A 16,354-nucleotide genomic window follows, 5' to 3' on the forward strand; every position below is an offset into this window, starting at 1 on the left:
CAAAATTGATCAAATCAATTCACAATGATCATAAAAACCTACTCAACTAGAGAATTATAAAAATTGACTTAAAAACCCATTACCGAATTAAATTTAATTTAAGTAAATTCCATTTTGTTTACCTTATTATTAAAAACTCCATTTAAACTTGATGTAAAGGCATATTTGATAAAACTTAGGTGGTGTTTGTTTTTTTGGCTTTTTGCTGAAAGCAATACAGATTGTTTGTTTTTCTACTTTTTCATGACTTATTATAAACTTTTTACTAAATAGAAAAAGTCAAAATATGTAACTTTTTCTAAATAGAAAAAATAACATATTGATTTTTTTTACTTTTTAATACTTAATAGAAATAAAATACTACAAAAACAAACAACCTAATATTTAACACTATTAAGAATTAAGGTTCTATTTAGAATTAAGTAAAAAAACAAACACCACCTTAATACTAATTATTTAATTACTTAAGTTAATTTTAAATTAAATTAATTCAATTATTAATTTAAAACTTATTACTTAATTCTTACTTTAAATATTAAAATTGTTTGATAAAATTAACTTAAAAAATATATTTTAAATCATTAGATTAACATATTTATCCCGATAAAGGAAATTAAGTAACAATGAAGATTAGGGAATGACAAAAAAATCATAAAAATATGGTAAATAAAAATATGAATTTAAAAATAAATTAATTATTTTTACTTCTTAAAATTATTTTTTACTTTAAATTATATTATTAAGTTATTTTATAAAACATATTTAATTTATTTAATGACTTAAATTAAGTTATTAACTCCCTTTTAGTTTACCAAACACAAATACCAAATGTAAATTAACCACATTTGTTCAACCAACCATTTTTTTTAGATAGTCGGAACCCTACCTTTTTTACACCCGCACTCGCGTAAAATTTTATCCAAAATGGTTTGAACAACTTATCATTTTGCAGCCTTAACAATCAAACAATATTCAGAAACAGGCATTCGACAAAAAATAATAATAATAATAATGAAATTATACTAGTCCACTCAAACATGTAAAACTTTTTCTCTAGCAAAAAGGCCCTCCAGAAGAAAATAAATACAGGTCCTCACGTTCAACAGAATGTTGTCATCTTATTGTCACTTTTTGAGACTAGAAAGGACAACTGTGTATAATATGTAGTTTCCCAAAGAATTGGGCTTTCCGTGAACAGCTACATTCTTATACCCTCCCATTTGGACTTATTCACCATCCCAATTCAATCCACATCGGCATGCCCAGTCACTAGTATTTGAACAACATATCTACTACCATTTAAAATATTGAAAGCTATATATATCGAGAATATTCAACATGCATAACTATACTTGTGTCGAGTTCCAAGCAGCTTAATTTCAAACATATAGTGCCAAATTTCTTTTAGAAGCAACTGGGCATTATTGATGGCACCCCTTAGGGACATATATACTAATAGGAAATACTGAAAGACAACAACTGATTCGATACAAATACATAGGATGGGGTATAAATATTGAGACTGGACTGGTACTGCCGAGTGAATGTCGCATAAAAGTTCCATCTTCTATAGATTACAAGGCCAGTCCATAAAACTCTGTAAAGAAGTAACTTCAAAGATTATCTCAGTTTTGATGTTTCTGAAGATAGATCTTTCTTATAGTTGCATTTGCACAAAGTATAGGCATTTTCATGTCTTGGTGAGAATACCTTGAAAGTGTAGATGCAGGGTATGATCCTTCTATGCCTCACCCAGGGGATGTTCAAATTGAGTTCCAGAAACAGCATGTATTGGAACAGGCAGTCAGGATATTGTTGTATACCTGACTATTTGGGAGCCAGTCTGATCGGACAGACAGAAAATGCAATGCAGCGGGCTGCCTTTGCCAGCATAAATCGCTCATTTTCGGTCAACTGCCTCTCAATCACCTTTACAACATTGGAGTCCTACGACATTAAAGAGAAGCAATCATCAGCAACAGAAATATAATGCTTCAAACTGCATCATCAACAAATTCTGTTATTAAAGCTAGTACCTATTCTACTGATTCCCTCAAGCTTCAGACAAAGTAATACTTTATTTTTAAAATTTTGGTAATGATGGGGAGAGACTGCGAAGGCTATCTGAAACAGGGGGAACAGGGGTCTAGATGCACTCCAAGACACATAGCTTAGGCTTGTACCTATGTTGTGGATGGTATAACAAACTTTCAATCTTGTCTTCCCCTTCAATATTATCAGTGAGGATGCCTCACCAAACAGTTGACAACAAAAGTACTCAACATAAAAGAACTTCAAACAAAAAAAAATCCCGAAGTTTAACTAGACTATGTTTCTCTGTTTCCTAGATACTGGAAAACACCTTAGGATGGCAAGGCCAGGATGCTATCAACCAACAAGTTGAATAGAGAAGTGGGGAGACATGGGCATCAGAGATTCTGGATACCTAGCGGAGCAATAGCTAACAGGGTTAAGGCTTTTCTTTCTTTCTTCTTTTCTCCTTGATCAAGAGGGGTAGATATTTATTTTGAAGTTCCTATAATTAGGTGTTACAAATATCACGAAGTAGAACCTATTGTGAAACCATGGATTGATGTAAGGATGTTTGAGAATCTGATAAGGAACACAAAAGAACTAGCACTTTTAGAAATATCACCATGTACAAAACAGAATGCACTAACTTTCTTTTGTTGTTGGATAGAAGGCCTGACACTGGCAATATCACCAACCACAATCACATTGTTAACATTCGCCCTTTCATCCCTTTCTATTGGTGAAGCTGTTGAATGCCTCCATTGCCCATTAGTAATAAACTTATAGTAGTACCTGAAGACAATCAACATATTATATATTAAAAAGAAGTTTCACAAAAACAAATCTCCAGAATGTATGAGGCAAGGATCTCAAAAAATTGCATTCTGTCTGACATGAATACTTTCAGATAACCATGAAACTTATAGATATAACCACAGTAAATCTATTGCAAGCAGCTCTCAATGGACATAAGCAAATAACATCTAACCCAGACACACATAAGACAAAGGCCCCATATGCCAAGCTCTTAAGTTAGGTGAGGATGATTATGTCCCTTTATGGTGTAATAAGGCTGCTGAGCACAGAGCTGCCAAGGGTCGCATTTGAGCCAGGTTGAGCACATGGTAAATCATAATTGTGAACCCAGAACTTGAACCATCCATTATCAAGATGAAAAACTTCCACACCAAACTGAGAATTTAGTGGGGACAAAAAATTTCTCAACCCAAATTTTTTTTGTCTCAACTCAATGAAGCCTCATAGAAAGTGTTTAGAATTTCAAAACCCTTCAAAACTTTGAGTCTAGTGATGGAAGGAATAACACTTACTTCCCTTGTGTAAGTCTAACTTCAACTTCATATCTTGATCCACCCTTGTGGACTGCCTTAATTGGTTCTTTCCAGTTTGCAGTAAAATCTCCAACCAAAAATACCTCCTCCCCCTGTATAAAAGTAAAAAATTAAAAATTAAAAATTAAAAAGACAAACCAGACTTACAAGAAGCACCAAAAAAGTCTATACTTTTGTAACTAGTAAGTTTTTCTGGAGATAATGGAGTCAAATTTAAAAACTTCAAAATCTTTTATAGAATTAGTTCTAGCCCAATAGAGTGCCAAGGAAGACTAATTTGGATTACTCATTGATTTCAGGTGATAAGAAATCAATATCAAAAGTAAAATGGAGTAATGACTGAATCATCAAATACCTCGTGCCCATTCCACACAAAGGTCACAGCATGGGTTGCAGGCCCATCGTGTTTGCCTTTTTCGACCATGGCTATAAGATCCCACGTTGCCCAAGCAATTGCTGGTCTGCATTCAGAGTTCCATCAATATAATTTGTCAATTTTTATCAGTAACCAACTTCTTCCTAAAGATGTTTGCCATAGTTCAGTACTGTACTTTTTTCTTTTTCTTTCCTTTCACAAAAGCAGTCTGTTTGCAAATGCCTACGTAGAAATCTGTTCAATTGATAGAGAGATCCAGAAACACAAATTTTTATGTGATTCATTCAGATTTCCATCATATAATTTGTCACTTTTTACTATATAAAAAGAATCACCGCCTAAAATTTCTACCACAGTTCAACAACGTAATTTCCCTTTTTTCCCACAAAAACAGTTTGTCCTGAAACTGCTGACATAGACAGGATCCAGAGAGAGAATGAGGAAGCATAATCATAAATTTTTACGCAGACCTAAAAGTTTCAGGAGTTTTACCCTGTTTGAAAAAATGACAAATATAATACATTTGAGAGAGTTAGTGAGAAAGACCTGTCAGGCCTGCATGAATGCAACCCGGTCACGAAATTGTAAGCTGCATGAAGGGAAGTATCTGTCATCCAGTGCAGATATGCAACCACACAAGCAGGTGACCGATCAAAACCAGTAGTACAAGTGACAAACACACGATGATTCTTTTTTAACAAGCGCAATAAGAGCCCAACACAAAATGGTAGTTTTTTCCTCATACCATAAGAATCAACCTCCCTGCAAAAGATATTACATGCAAACCATATCATACACAAACACGCTCATATACTGTAACTGATGAAAATATTACACACTAATCAATATGGAATTTCATTGCTCATTTCCGATGTGAGCACAAAACATCTATTTAAAGCAGTGGACTTCAGAGATTACTGACAGGATACATCAGAATATCCAGGTGATGAGGATAGAAATCTCAGCCATAAAGTTAATATTTATACGTATTAACTGGCTCATCATCAAGGAGGATTCACAATAAATGATATTGTATCATATCAATTAGAAATGGTGAGTAGAAAGTCAAATAAACTCCTCACATAGAAAGCAAAGATGCTCTTCATGGATAAAGAGTGCTAATTTGAGTGGAATAGATACCATTAGAGTAGGAAATGTCTTTCATGTACAAACAGAAAATGGCATAAAACATTGTAGTTACCTAATAGGATAGTTGATCATAAGGATATTGAATTTTTGGCATGACTCATTGATTGATCTGGAATTGATTCCCCAATTTTCTGCTTCAATTCCACTCTGGAAATTCAGTATGGCATTGATTCCCTGATGCAGAAAATTCCTGCCGTCATATGTGAGAAATGAAATGGGGAATAACTAGACCCCATGCAGAGAATACCAAGATTATCAATAAGAAAGATATCGAGAAATAAAAACATAAAAACCAAAAAATAGGAAAAATTGATCCAAAACTGCTAATAGGGGACAAAAATCAAGACATTTAATTCTTTACTACAATGAGATTGTTTACTAATTTCATTAAAAAAAAAATATTAACACAGATAAATTTAAATTCTGGTCAATATAGATTATTTTCCTTGATTAGATTAAGAACTGCAATTCCATGAAAGATGCAGGGACTACCAAAAAATTCCACATTGAAGAAGCTAATGGATGCATCTAAGGTTTTCAAGAATGTCTCAATTACATTGTTTAGTAACTGAACAAAAAAAACTGTTCATACACACAAATTACATGCAATACACCCAACAGATATTTTCCTGACCCAAGTCACATTACACAAGGACACACACAAAGCGAAGCATAGCTCAGACAGGCACTCACAACAGTATAAACGAGATAATAGAATAAAATTTCGGATGAATGTTCAGCATGAGCAACAATAACATTACCATGATTTATATTGTTTATGACTTGAAAAGGTTCCTGGTTGCATGAGATGCATGCTCAAGTTGCTGCATCTTTTTCTGTAGTGCAGCCAAAAAGCTCCCATGATTATTCATTTTTCTTTTTTTCTCTTTTTTTTGTTGTCAGTAATTAATACTGAACTGATAAATTTGCAAATGACATTAATTGATATAACAACATTCAAATATAAACAGAAGATTCCTTGTCCCGTGCAAAACAAAATGTCTTCGACCGACTTCTACAGTTTGCATAATATGCATATGAATCAAAGCTCACAGGATGGATAATTAAGAGGAAAAAAATTATAGTTTGTTAAAAAGTATGTAAAAAAAATGACAATTATGCTCAAATAAAAGGTATAGGAGCACCTACTGCATTTGACAAAGTTTCCACGTCGGCTTCGGTTTGGATGCATGATCCTACATATATTTGCTCTGTAATCTAGGAAAATAAACAATAGTAAAAAAAAATTAGAAATGCAACATGAAATGCTTCGCCAACGATTGAAAAGGCCTCTTCATCTACTCCCTCACATGGACAGGGCAAAATAAATATTTGTGGACTTAAACATTAACCAATAGATCAACACAAATATAACAAATTGGTAATTTAAATCACCTCAAAGAAGTAGCATAATTATCATTGTAATTGAAGGGCATAAACAAGCTGAACATCACACCTTACTGTAACGCATACCAAGAGAGTGATTATAATATAGTTCGCCTTTAGAACGATCCAGTGCCTTAATATATTCATCCAGTGGAAAGCTCCCATGAGCCCATTCAACATCTCCAGACTCTTCCTCTGAAAAAATACAAACAAGTTGGCTGATGGGTGGAGAGAGAGTGTTTCTCTGCATTTTCGAGTTAACATCCCCATTTTGACCCTTCAGAAACTTCCATCCTTGGGAAGTTATAAACTTTGGTGAAAACATGACAAACCCAGAATTCCCACCACCGTCAGAACATGTTTGCAAATTTGATGCCAATATAGTTTTGTTCCAAGTGGCAACAGGAACACGACCTCTATTAAATAAAATATCAAGATCACTCATTAGATGCAGTTGTTGAATTGGAAAAGGAGAGAATGGCCTCTCGAGAACGAGACTAAAAGATCCTGTTTTCTGCTCCAGCATCTTCCTGAGGAAACCAAAAACTAAAAAATAAAAATGAAAGTAATGAACAGAACCAACTTTCAACAGTTAAAACATAAAGTGATTTTTCTGATTGAAAAAAAAAACATAAAGTGATTGTAAGAATTCTAAGTTAGGATTCAGAACATGAAAGTCTCCGTAACTAAAGAAAAAGACAGGGCAGAAAAATACACATATAGCATTTAATGCATCATCCAAACCTAGCCTATTCGAGCCATCACTCACTTCTATGTGTACCACAAGGACACAGGAAACAAAGCAGTAGCTGAAACGCATTAGAAAGAATGCTTCATTGAGCATGTTATATATTTATAAACAAAAGACAAAGTAAGATTACAGTGAGACAGTACAGATAACATTATCAATATTTGGAGTAAAGCCGAGATACCACTTCAATAAACCATAATAAGCTAAGCAAGTCATGAAGGACCCAAATTCCACCTATCAAACCCTTACTTGGGTTGTAACCACTTCTCCATCTGTCAGTAATAGCTCAATTTAAATCAAGAATTAAGCAAAGTATTAATTTGGGGACAACTAAATATCAAATCATGTTTTTTTTAGCTTCAATCACATTACATAAAATAAATCACTTCAATCAGCATCACAATATCTCGCAATGACACATACTAATAATCACTTACAGTTTATAAATCAAATAAAATGCAAAACAATCATTGATTCTAATTTTCGAAAAGAAACAAAATCCTTACTGTGTATCACCATAGTCATTGATCTCAACAAGGCCACCATCAGGCGAATCACTTGCCTTTTTCAAAGTGTCCCCTACCATAATTATTCTCGACTTCTCTGCATTTCCCTACAAAAAAAAAAAAAAATTCCTAATCATTAAACAACCAAGAAACATCCTTAAGACATTCATACTCTCAAGTCACTAGTGCATAATCCAAAACATGAGCAACAAAACAAAATTTGAAGGAAATTCAATGGAATAATCAGAATTCAAGAGAACTCTACCCCTTTCTTAAGAGCATGGACAAAGACTTTGCCGTCCGCGGAGAGAGCGAACCGAATACCGAGCGGTTTCTCAAGAGTGACCATATACTCATTCAGATTCATCTTGAACGAAGAAGCAGTGTCACTCGACATTGCATAAACCCTAGCAATCGCCTTTTTCGACGAAGTAACATTGGCAGTTGCATTGGGGAAGCACAAGAAATCTCTGCCCCAAGAAGAGGCGGAGAAAGGGCCGAGGAATGAAGATTGATGAAGAGCTCTGGAACTGGAGAGCTGAAGAGGACAAAGAGCCATTTTCTAGGGTTTGGCGGGAGAGGTTCAGAGAGTGAAGCCTACCGGTTACATGCAATGGAGCTGAAGAATTGGGATTGAGGAAGAAGTGACGGTGAGGTGGGGGAGTCGTGGCGAACTCACGTGACGTGGGCCCTTCACTTTTTGCCACGGGGAAATGTTCTTCCTAGTTGATTCAACACTTACTAAGGATACACTTTCTTCTTACTTGATTCTAACACTACTGAATAAACACACCACTATCCTATAATATTACAACGAGACAAAGTTCATTAAACCTTAAGGCTTGGACAGTTCGAATCTGGGAAGGCCACTCTGTGATGCTCATGATTGGCACAGAGCCAAATATACTCAAAACAAATGACGTCCCAACATCTATGAATTAGTATTTATGATTTAATGATGTATGAATTATTAACCTTTCAAGATTATCTTTTTAATATATTATAATTCATAAAGAACATATATCAAATTGCATTTAAAGGAATTACTACAATCATAGTTTTTTTTATAAAAAATGACAAATTGTCTCAAAATGATTTAATAAATATGAATATCTTATTCCTAACTTAACAAGATCTTATTTTTTTTAAGGTTTAATATTAATTCAATCTTGCATGCATCCATAAATCACTCAAGTTCAAATATCCTTTAAAGCAAAGATCAATGTGGTTGGTGGTGAATTTTGTTGAATTTTGTTGTTAGAGACTGAAATTATAAGGGAATAAATTTTTTAATCATTAAAAGTGTTGTTTTATGTTTTTAATCATTACACAAGACATGACCAAAAAACATGTTGATAGATTCAATTTAATCACTTCAATAGATTGGTCCGATTGATGGCTAACCTAAGTCTAATCATCGGATTCAATCCAATCTGACTTTTAACCCAAGGTATTTAACTCAAGCCTAACTCAATCTCATTTCTTTAAGTTTAAGTTGAGTTCAAATTTGTTAGGTTAAACTCAAGTTGATCTGGTTGATTGAATTGTATGATTAAAAATCTTTCTATAATGTTTGGATTGTGTACCTTAAGTTATTGGTCGTGTTGATTTTTCTTAATTGTAACCTAACCCGATTAGCTATCGACCCAACCCCACTGTCCAAATTGTAGCCCTAGCCATGAACCTCAATCCAATTAGGCCTAAATCAAAGTGCATTCCAATAAAATAAATGAAAGCCCAAATTAATGACACGATCCAAACAATAACCCAAAGCCCATACCAATAATCAAACCCAAAATTTTAAAATATACCAAGGCCCAAATATAAGAACAAGCCCAAATTAAACGACAAGCCCAAGCCCAAAACATATATTAACAATCCTAGCCCAAAATAATAAAAAACAAATCCTAAGAAAACATAGCTGTTTTTTCCATGTTTAACTAATATTTATTATGGGATTAATTTTCTAATATTATTTATTGAATTAAATTATAATTGAGAAATTTTGGATTAATTTTTATGATACAAATTTTGATGCCTAAATATATGAGATCAAAACTACCCAATAATATGAGTTTCATTTTCATCAATGTCCATATAGTCCAACACAAATTATTTAATAATGGTCATAAGATGGTGGCAAAAAGACACCATTACATTACAAGTTGGCCTTTCCCTTTTTAAAATACCCAGGGCTAAGAGCATGTTGGTACGAAAATAGTTCTAAAAATAGTTTTTGAAAACCAATTTTTAATATTTTGTAAAATAAAAGTCTATTTAGAAACCTAAAATATTTTTAACCCATTTTAAGTTTTTTTTAAAAAAAAAATATGATCTAGTCCTTTATTTTTTTTAAAACAACCCTAAAAAATAAATAAAAATAATTGAAAATGTTTAAAATATATTCTCTAAAAATACCTTTATTTTTGTTATTGAAAAACAAAAAATAGAAAATAATTTTATAATGATCGAAAGTGAATTTTTATTTTTTATTTTCTAAATAATGAGAAATCATTCTTAAAAACAGTTGTCAAATATATCCCAAGTCACCCTCCAAGCTCAAAATTCAAAAGCCTCCCTAAGATGGTAATAGGACTTTCTTTTTTGATAAATAATTAAGGGTTATTTGATTGAAAGGATCTTTAAAAACCCAATTTTTGAAATTTGACGTTTCACCCATTTTTTGGCCTTATTTAAACAAAAATATCCTTATTATTTTATTATAAAAATAAGTTTCTCTTTTAAAACCTACATATAAATACTTGAAATGATAAAGGGTATTTATGTCAAAAATTAGTTATTTAAAAAAATATAAAAATAATTAGATTCACGATTTATGAATTATTTCATCCTTTTAAGTTTTAATTAAATATTTCAATAATATTAATGGGCCTTTATGCTAAAATCCTTCCTCATTTGTCCTCAACATTATTCTACTTCTAAGCTCTATCCATGCTTCAACCTTGACTTTCATAAAGAAAAAAAAATTAAATTAAATAATCACTTCAAAAATCTGTCCTTTGTAGAAAAAACAAAAAGAGATGATTAGTCACAAACTGCCACAAAGCAAATGTCCTAATCTCCTTTTTCCCATTTTCCAAAAGGTGAGAAAATCTCAGAAGATGATAGCATTCTAGGAAATTTCTCTCCACAAAGAAAATAAATTAAGCTGTAAATTGGCGAAGTCTAAGTCCAAATGACTGGCATTTCAGCATATACATCACAATAAGCGATATCTTAGTGTTGAATATAAAGTGGCTCCTGTGGAACTCAGCCTAATTCATTAATACATACTCTGAGAATTTTCTCAATTCTAAAGTTGGTTTGGACTTTGATTTTGTGGCCTCCCTGCCTAAAAGAACTTGCAACACGTTTGACATAAGCGCTTTTCTCAATGCCAGAGGTCTCCCACCCTTCATGGCATATGGCTAAAGGCATTGCTATTCATGGAAAGTTGGCTTGGATTAGAGAGAGGGAGAGAGAGGGAGAGAGAGAGAGAGAGAGAGAGAGAGAGATTTTCAGAAGGTAAAAAGAAGGCTCTTTAACATTTAAAAAGTGGTGGGAAATGTAACATAATTTGTCTTCACACCCATTTGTCTCATCTCTTAGCATTGAAAAAGGTAGTGGGAAATTTTAATCCTACTTTTTCCACATACCCATTTGTCCTCTCTACAACCCCATATAGATATAAAGGCTAAAGTAGAATCCCACTTTAATTTTTTCGATTTTTGTGGGATGATTTTAAAGTGGTGGGGTTTGTAGTTGGAAATAAATGGAAGTTTGGAACTTTGTTGGCCCAATCGAATCATGAAATGGACTAGATGGAGAAAAGACTCGCTCCCATTTGAGGCCATTAATTGGAGAGACTCGTTTTGTACATCCTATCTAGTGGCCTCTTCAAGAAAAACCCCATCCATGTTCACACAATTGAGCTCATACAAGTCACCCTTTCACATAGTATTGTGATGTTACCATACTCACTAATAGGCCAAAAGAAAATGACAGCACTTATAAAAGCTTAAAGGGATTTTTCTTTTTCCTTTTTTATTTTTATTTTTTATTTGAAGGTTTAATTAATAAGATAATTTTGGATTTAGGGTGGGGGCAAGGGAAAGGGGCGGTAGGTTAAACACTATTTCATTTAATCGTCAATAAATATTTAAAGTTAACTTTTTAGGTGTTTATGGTATACTTCATATAGTAAACTAAAATAATATTCATTCATTTTTAAAATAATGTAATAATATATTAAAGGTCACTATGTTTAATGACGTTTCGACCATCAAATCAATCATGATAATGGAGAAATTAAATATTAAAATTATGACAAAATAAATTAGAATACGTACACTAGTATTTCCAAAAGCAACTATGCGACACAAGATCGAGATGTTACTGTACATACAAGTAGGGCTTAAGAAAATGACACCATTGATAAAAGCTTAATTTTATTTTTATTTTTTAATATTTTGCTTTATTTATTTATTTTGTTTAAAGTGGGTTAAATGCTAATTCATTTCATCAACCATAGTGTGGGTTATGTGCATCATAAACTAAAGTAATGCGAATTGATGTATGAGATAATGGAGGTGGGTAATAATGAGAGAGCCATGAAAGTAAATGTGAAGTAGTAAAGATTCTTGGTACCACTACAATAAGGTCTTGTCAATGGATTTTTATAGACTTTTTGGTACTTGGGGTGGGTTAGCCTTTAGGGGCCTAAGAACTAGTGGGGTCCTTGGTCAAATTTTATATTTTATATTTTAGAAAATGATTAATTTTCAGAGATATTTCAATGTTTGTTAATTTTACTTTGAAGGTAAATTATGAATGGTATTTTGGTGATTGTGGGATCTTCCATTTTACCACAATTACATGGTAACATTTAGGCTGAGTTTTATGCTAATTTTAAAAAGCATTTTTTAATATTTTTAAGTATTAAAAATATTTTTTAAAATTATTATTAAATACATTTGATGAAAAATAAGGATCTGTTTAACAATAATTTTATAAAATACTTTTAATCTAAAAAATCTGATAGATGATTATTTTAAAAACACTTTAAAATAAAATGTTTTTATTAAAAATACTTTTTGAGAAAACACTTTCATTAAAAATATTTTGAATATACTATCAAACACACTTTAAATTTAATGGTTAATGAAACACAAGATTTAGAGTGCGTTTGACAGTAATTTTAGAAAACGTTTATAATATTTTTAACACCTAAATGATATTTTTTTTCAAGTGTTAAAAATATTAAAAACGTTTCTTAAAATCATTATCAAACGGGATTTTAGACGATCGATAATAATATGAATAAAGATGATAAGAGAAGATTCATGCATGGATTAGTTGTTAATAGTGCATTTATTTAATCAATCCTTATGAATCCCATATGGCTTGGTTTGGATTTTCTTATATTTTAATAGTTTTTTAATAAAATATTTATAGAAATTATAATTAAAAAAAAAAGGAATTTGGGATATATATAACAAGTCAAAAATTATTTTCAAATTCATGACGGCTAATTAGTTGTGTTTTTCTTAATTTGTGTAATTAGGTCATAATTTACCAAATATAATGGGTAACAAATCAATGATGGATATAGGTCATAAATTTATAAGATTGTATCACTTTTAGTGTCTCAGACCCCCTTTTATGAAAAGCAACAATCTTATATGATGATTCACACCTTTCTTATTTTGGATGATCTAGAAAGGTTTGAATTCTAATACAAGTGAAATCTTAAAAAAACAATAAAAAATCACAGTATCGTATCGTTTCATTTCCTGGAAAAACACGACTCCTGTGACAAAGCTAGTGTTGCTCATATTCCATATAAAATATATGATAATATTTGGGTCCAAAAAAAAACCAAATACATAAATAAATATTCCGTAATACTTTCAATGATTTCACACCTTTTAAGTCGATATTAAATCTCAAAGTTATTAAAAACAAACAAAGAAATTAAGAGGTATTCACATCGCTATACTTTGAAAAAGTAAAAAAATTAAAATTAAAAAAAAAATATATTGAAAAATTAGAGCTTAGAGTGGAAAGCTCTTGTTCATCCGGCTCACATTAGCGAAAAAGCCTACTAGATCTCGCCTGTACGGCAGAAATGACTGTCTCTTATCTCCTTCCTTCATGGCTCGATTCTTCATGTAGAATATTTCGTGAGGTGACGCTTTTTCGCCGGAGATTACCTTAGGCTTTGCTTTTCCGGCGACGTTGGTCTTCGCGTGGACGGAGTTCCTCGTTTCCTTCGAGTGATCAGATTTGTCAGTTATTTCCGCCTTCTCTTCTCTTTTGGAAGGAGTGAGGAACACGAAGGAATCCTTACCCTCGCTGTTACTTCGCCGGAGTAAATCTCGGAACCTCCACCGCTTCGACGCCGATCCAGTCGAACTGCTCTTCTTACACCTTCCCGGCGTCTCCGGCACCTTCTTCGGCTGCCAGACACAGTACGTTCCCTCCGGAATTCCCTCCAACTCGTCCGCGTCCGACGACGAGGAAGACATACCATCCCGCTCCTCCATGAACAATTTCTTCAGCGGAAACCTCAGAGTCTTCGCCTCACCATCCTCCACCAAAAGGTCGCGGTTGAAAACCGGGAAAACCGGCCCGATCTGAGTTTCACGCAACACCTCACCCGTCGAAACGAAAGTGAACTCGAAATTATCCTCATCAACTCTCCGATCGTCACTCGCACACTCCTCTTCGCCCACCTTGGCCGCCACGTCGGCAAGCCTACCGGACGAGTAACTGTTGAAGCTAGGGCATTCCTGCATTTGAAGATGGCTCCAATCCATTTTCCCTCACAACTTTCGAGGAGAAAGAGAGGGAGTCAAGGGTTTTATAGTTGCTACGGCAGAAATGGGGGAAGAAAAATTATAAATGAGTTGACGCTTTTGACGCTCTCCCTCCCTTCCCTCTGTATTCTCTGTATCGCCTTCTTCCACTGTTCAACTAATCCGCGTGTATCCCACTAGATTCATTTATTTTTGTAGGCATTACCACGTGGGCCCCTTTCACTTCTCCACGTGTCTTTAATCACACTGCGCAGCAAATATTTTAATGCTATTAAATGATTAAATGATTTCATGATTCACATTTTTAAGTATTTTCTAAAATAGCGGAATAAAATAATTTACAATATAATAGGAAAAAATTAATATTTCTCAATAATAATTGTAGCACTGTCCTTCGATTTTTCAGTAGATTCTAAACAAAAATAACATTTATATGCCACGTCGGATATAAATTTAATAAAAAAGAAACGAAGTGCTCACGGGCACTTCACGTGCTTGCGTGTCCCACGTGGCACAACGCAACTCGCATGTATGAAGGTGCTGGTGCCATTTGTCTTAAAGCTAAGGAGTTTCTCAATGGAACAAACCATCAATCCCAACCGTTAGATTGAAACAGTTGTTTTATCCATCCAACGACGGTCCAGATCAATCATCGAGAACACCTGAACGTCATAGGCTCATACGTAATAACTCTAAACAAAGGGCAGCAGGGGCATCGATTGAGAATTCTACCTAGTATTTTCCAGGCGCGTGGGCCCATTTTCTATTCATCCAAACAGGAACAATTCAAGTTTCAAACGGGACAATAATTTCCCATTCCCATCATTTCAGATGGGCAAACGCATGTCACAGTTTGGCAAACAGGAATTCAGCCAAAAAGCAAGAGAAAAGTCTAAAACGAAGACAAGGAAAAAAAAAAAACAAAAAAGATAACAATATTTTCTAGGTCTCCAAACAAGCTCGAGGGAAAGGCGAAGTTTTTCTAGAACATCAAGGTGTGGACTTTCTAGAACAAGAGGAACAGCACACGCATGACGATGATGGTGGATGCATTCATTCTTGTACAAGAAGCAAAGTCCATGGAATGTGAGAGAACATTAAAAAATAATAATAAAAATAAAAAAATAAAAAAATAAAAAAATAAAAAAATAAAAAATAAAATAAAATTGTCGGGTAATAGATGGGAATGATAAATAGGTATGAAAGGGGGGGTTGGATTTTAAAACGAACATCAATTAATAAATGCATGGAGAAATGGGGACATTAAGTGCTGCAATCCCAACAAACTCATAGCAATAGGTATCTATTTTAATTTATTGTGCCGCAACTGTCCCAAGAAGCATGCTCCTTGTAATTGATTTTCTTGTTCATCAAGAAATTGATAGGTTATTATTTCAATAACATTTACCAACCTTTTGATATCCAAGAAATGGAAAAAGTAAATCTCGCAAGTTTTGGGCCGAAAGAGCCTTTTTATTCGCCCTTTTATTGCCATGTGATCAATCCTGAATTGTGATACGAGACTTTCATTTTCGTGGGAGGAACAAAGGATGACGTGACAACCACGTGACTGAAAAAATGCTATATTTTAAGTAAAAAAAAAAAGTCTAGAAAGTGTATTTTTATGGTAATCATTTTGACCCAAAATTCAGGTGTTGAGGGGATTTTTTTTATTTATTTAAGAAAACAGATCAATTAATTTTCTTACGGAAAGATTGTTATTATTAATTATTATAAGGCCGGTAGCAATCAAGGGAGGCTACTTTCCAGAAAGAGAATGTGTGGAAAGTTGGCAAAATATTGGCACTAGGCACAGTGTAATCACGGGAAGATGATTCAAATCCGGAAATTCCTCGGAAAAGGCAAAAAGGCAAAAGGGCGGAGAGGACTCGGTCTGTCTAAAGGCTTTAGAAATTGGTAACATTATTTCTAAATTCTAGCCTGGATGTATGAACAGGCCCCACCCACTTGGAAGACGCAGAGCA

General features: G+C 33.4%; 2 protein-coding genes across 4 annotated transcripts; both read right to left on the reverse strand.

Moving 5' to 3' along the window:
* Positions 1-1,293: 1,293 nt before the first annotated feature.
* LOC117931135 (phosphoglucan phosphatase LSF1, chloroplastic) lies at positions 1,294-8,244 on the reverse strand. Of its 3 annotated transcripts, XR_004653982.1 has the most exons (11): positions 7,817-8,239; positions 7,552-7,658; positions 6,365-6,824; positions 6,058-6,126; positions 4,961-5,082; positions 4,306-4,521; positions 3,739-3,844; positions 3,363-3,475; positions 2,682-2,826; positions 1,711-1,947; positions 1,294-1,597 (listed from the first exon to the last, which is right to left on the reverse strand). XR_004653982.1 is itself a non-coding variant. In XM_034852040.1 (10 exons), exons 1-10 carry the CDS (start codon positions 8,108-8,110, stop codon positions 1,828-1,830), a joined length of 1,752 nt encoding a protein of 583 aa, XP_034707931.1. In that variant the 5' UTR covers positions 8,111-8,239; the 3' UTR covers positions 1,294-1,827. The 3 variants fall into 3 exon arrangements, 2 of the variants coding, with proteins under 2 accessions (XP_034707931.1, XP_034707932.1); XM_034852040.1 differs by having other exon boundaries at positions 1,294-1,947; XM_034852041.1 differs by lacking the exon at positions 1,294-1,597 and having other exon boundaries at positions 1,828-1,947; positions 2,657-2,826; positions 7,817-8,244.
* A 5,164-nt stretch (positions 8,245-13,408) lies between these two features.
* LOC117929826 lies at positions 13,409-14,494 on the reverse strand. The gene has a single exon (XM_034850248.1). It carries the CDS (start codon positions 14,367-14,369, stop codon positions 13,605-13,607), a length of 765 nt encoding a protein of 254 aa, XP_034706139.1. The 5' UTR covers positions 14,370-14,494; the 3' UTR covers positions 13,409-13,604.
* Between the last annotated feature and the right edge of the window lie 1,860 nt (positions 14,495-16,354).

The sequence above is a fragment of the Vitis riparia genome, chromosome 14 (assembly GCF_004353265.1).
Source record: "Vitis riparia cultivar Riparia Gloire de Montpellier isolate 1030 chromosome 14, EGFV_Vit.rip_1.0, whole genome shotgun sequence".
NCBI lineage: Eukaryota > Viridiplantae > Streptophyta > Magnoliopsida > Vitales > Vitaceae > Vitis > Vitis riparia.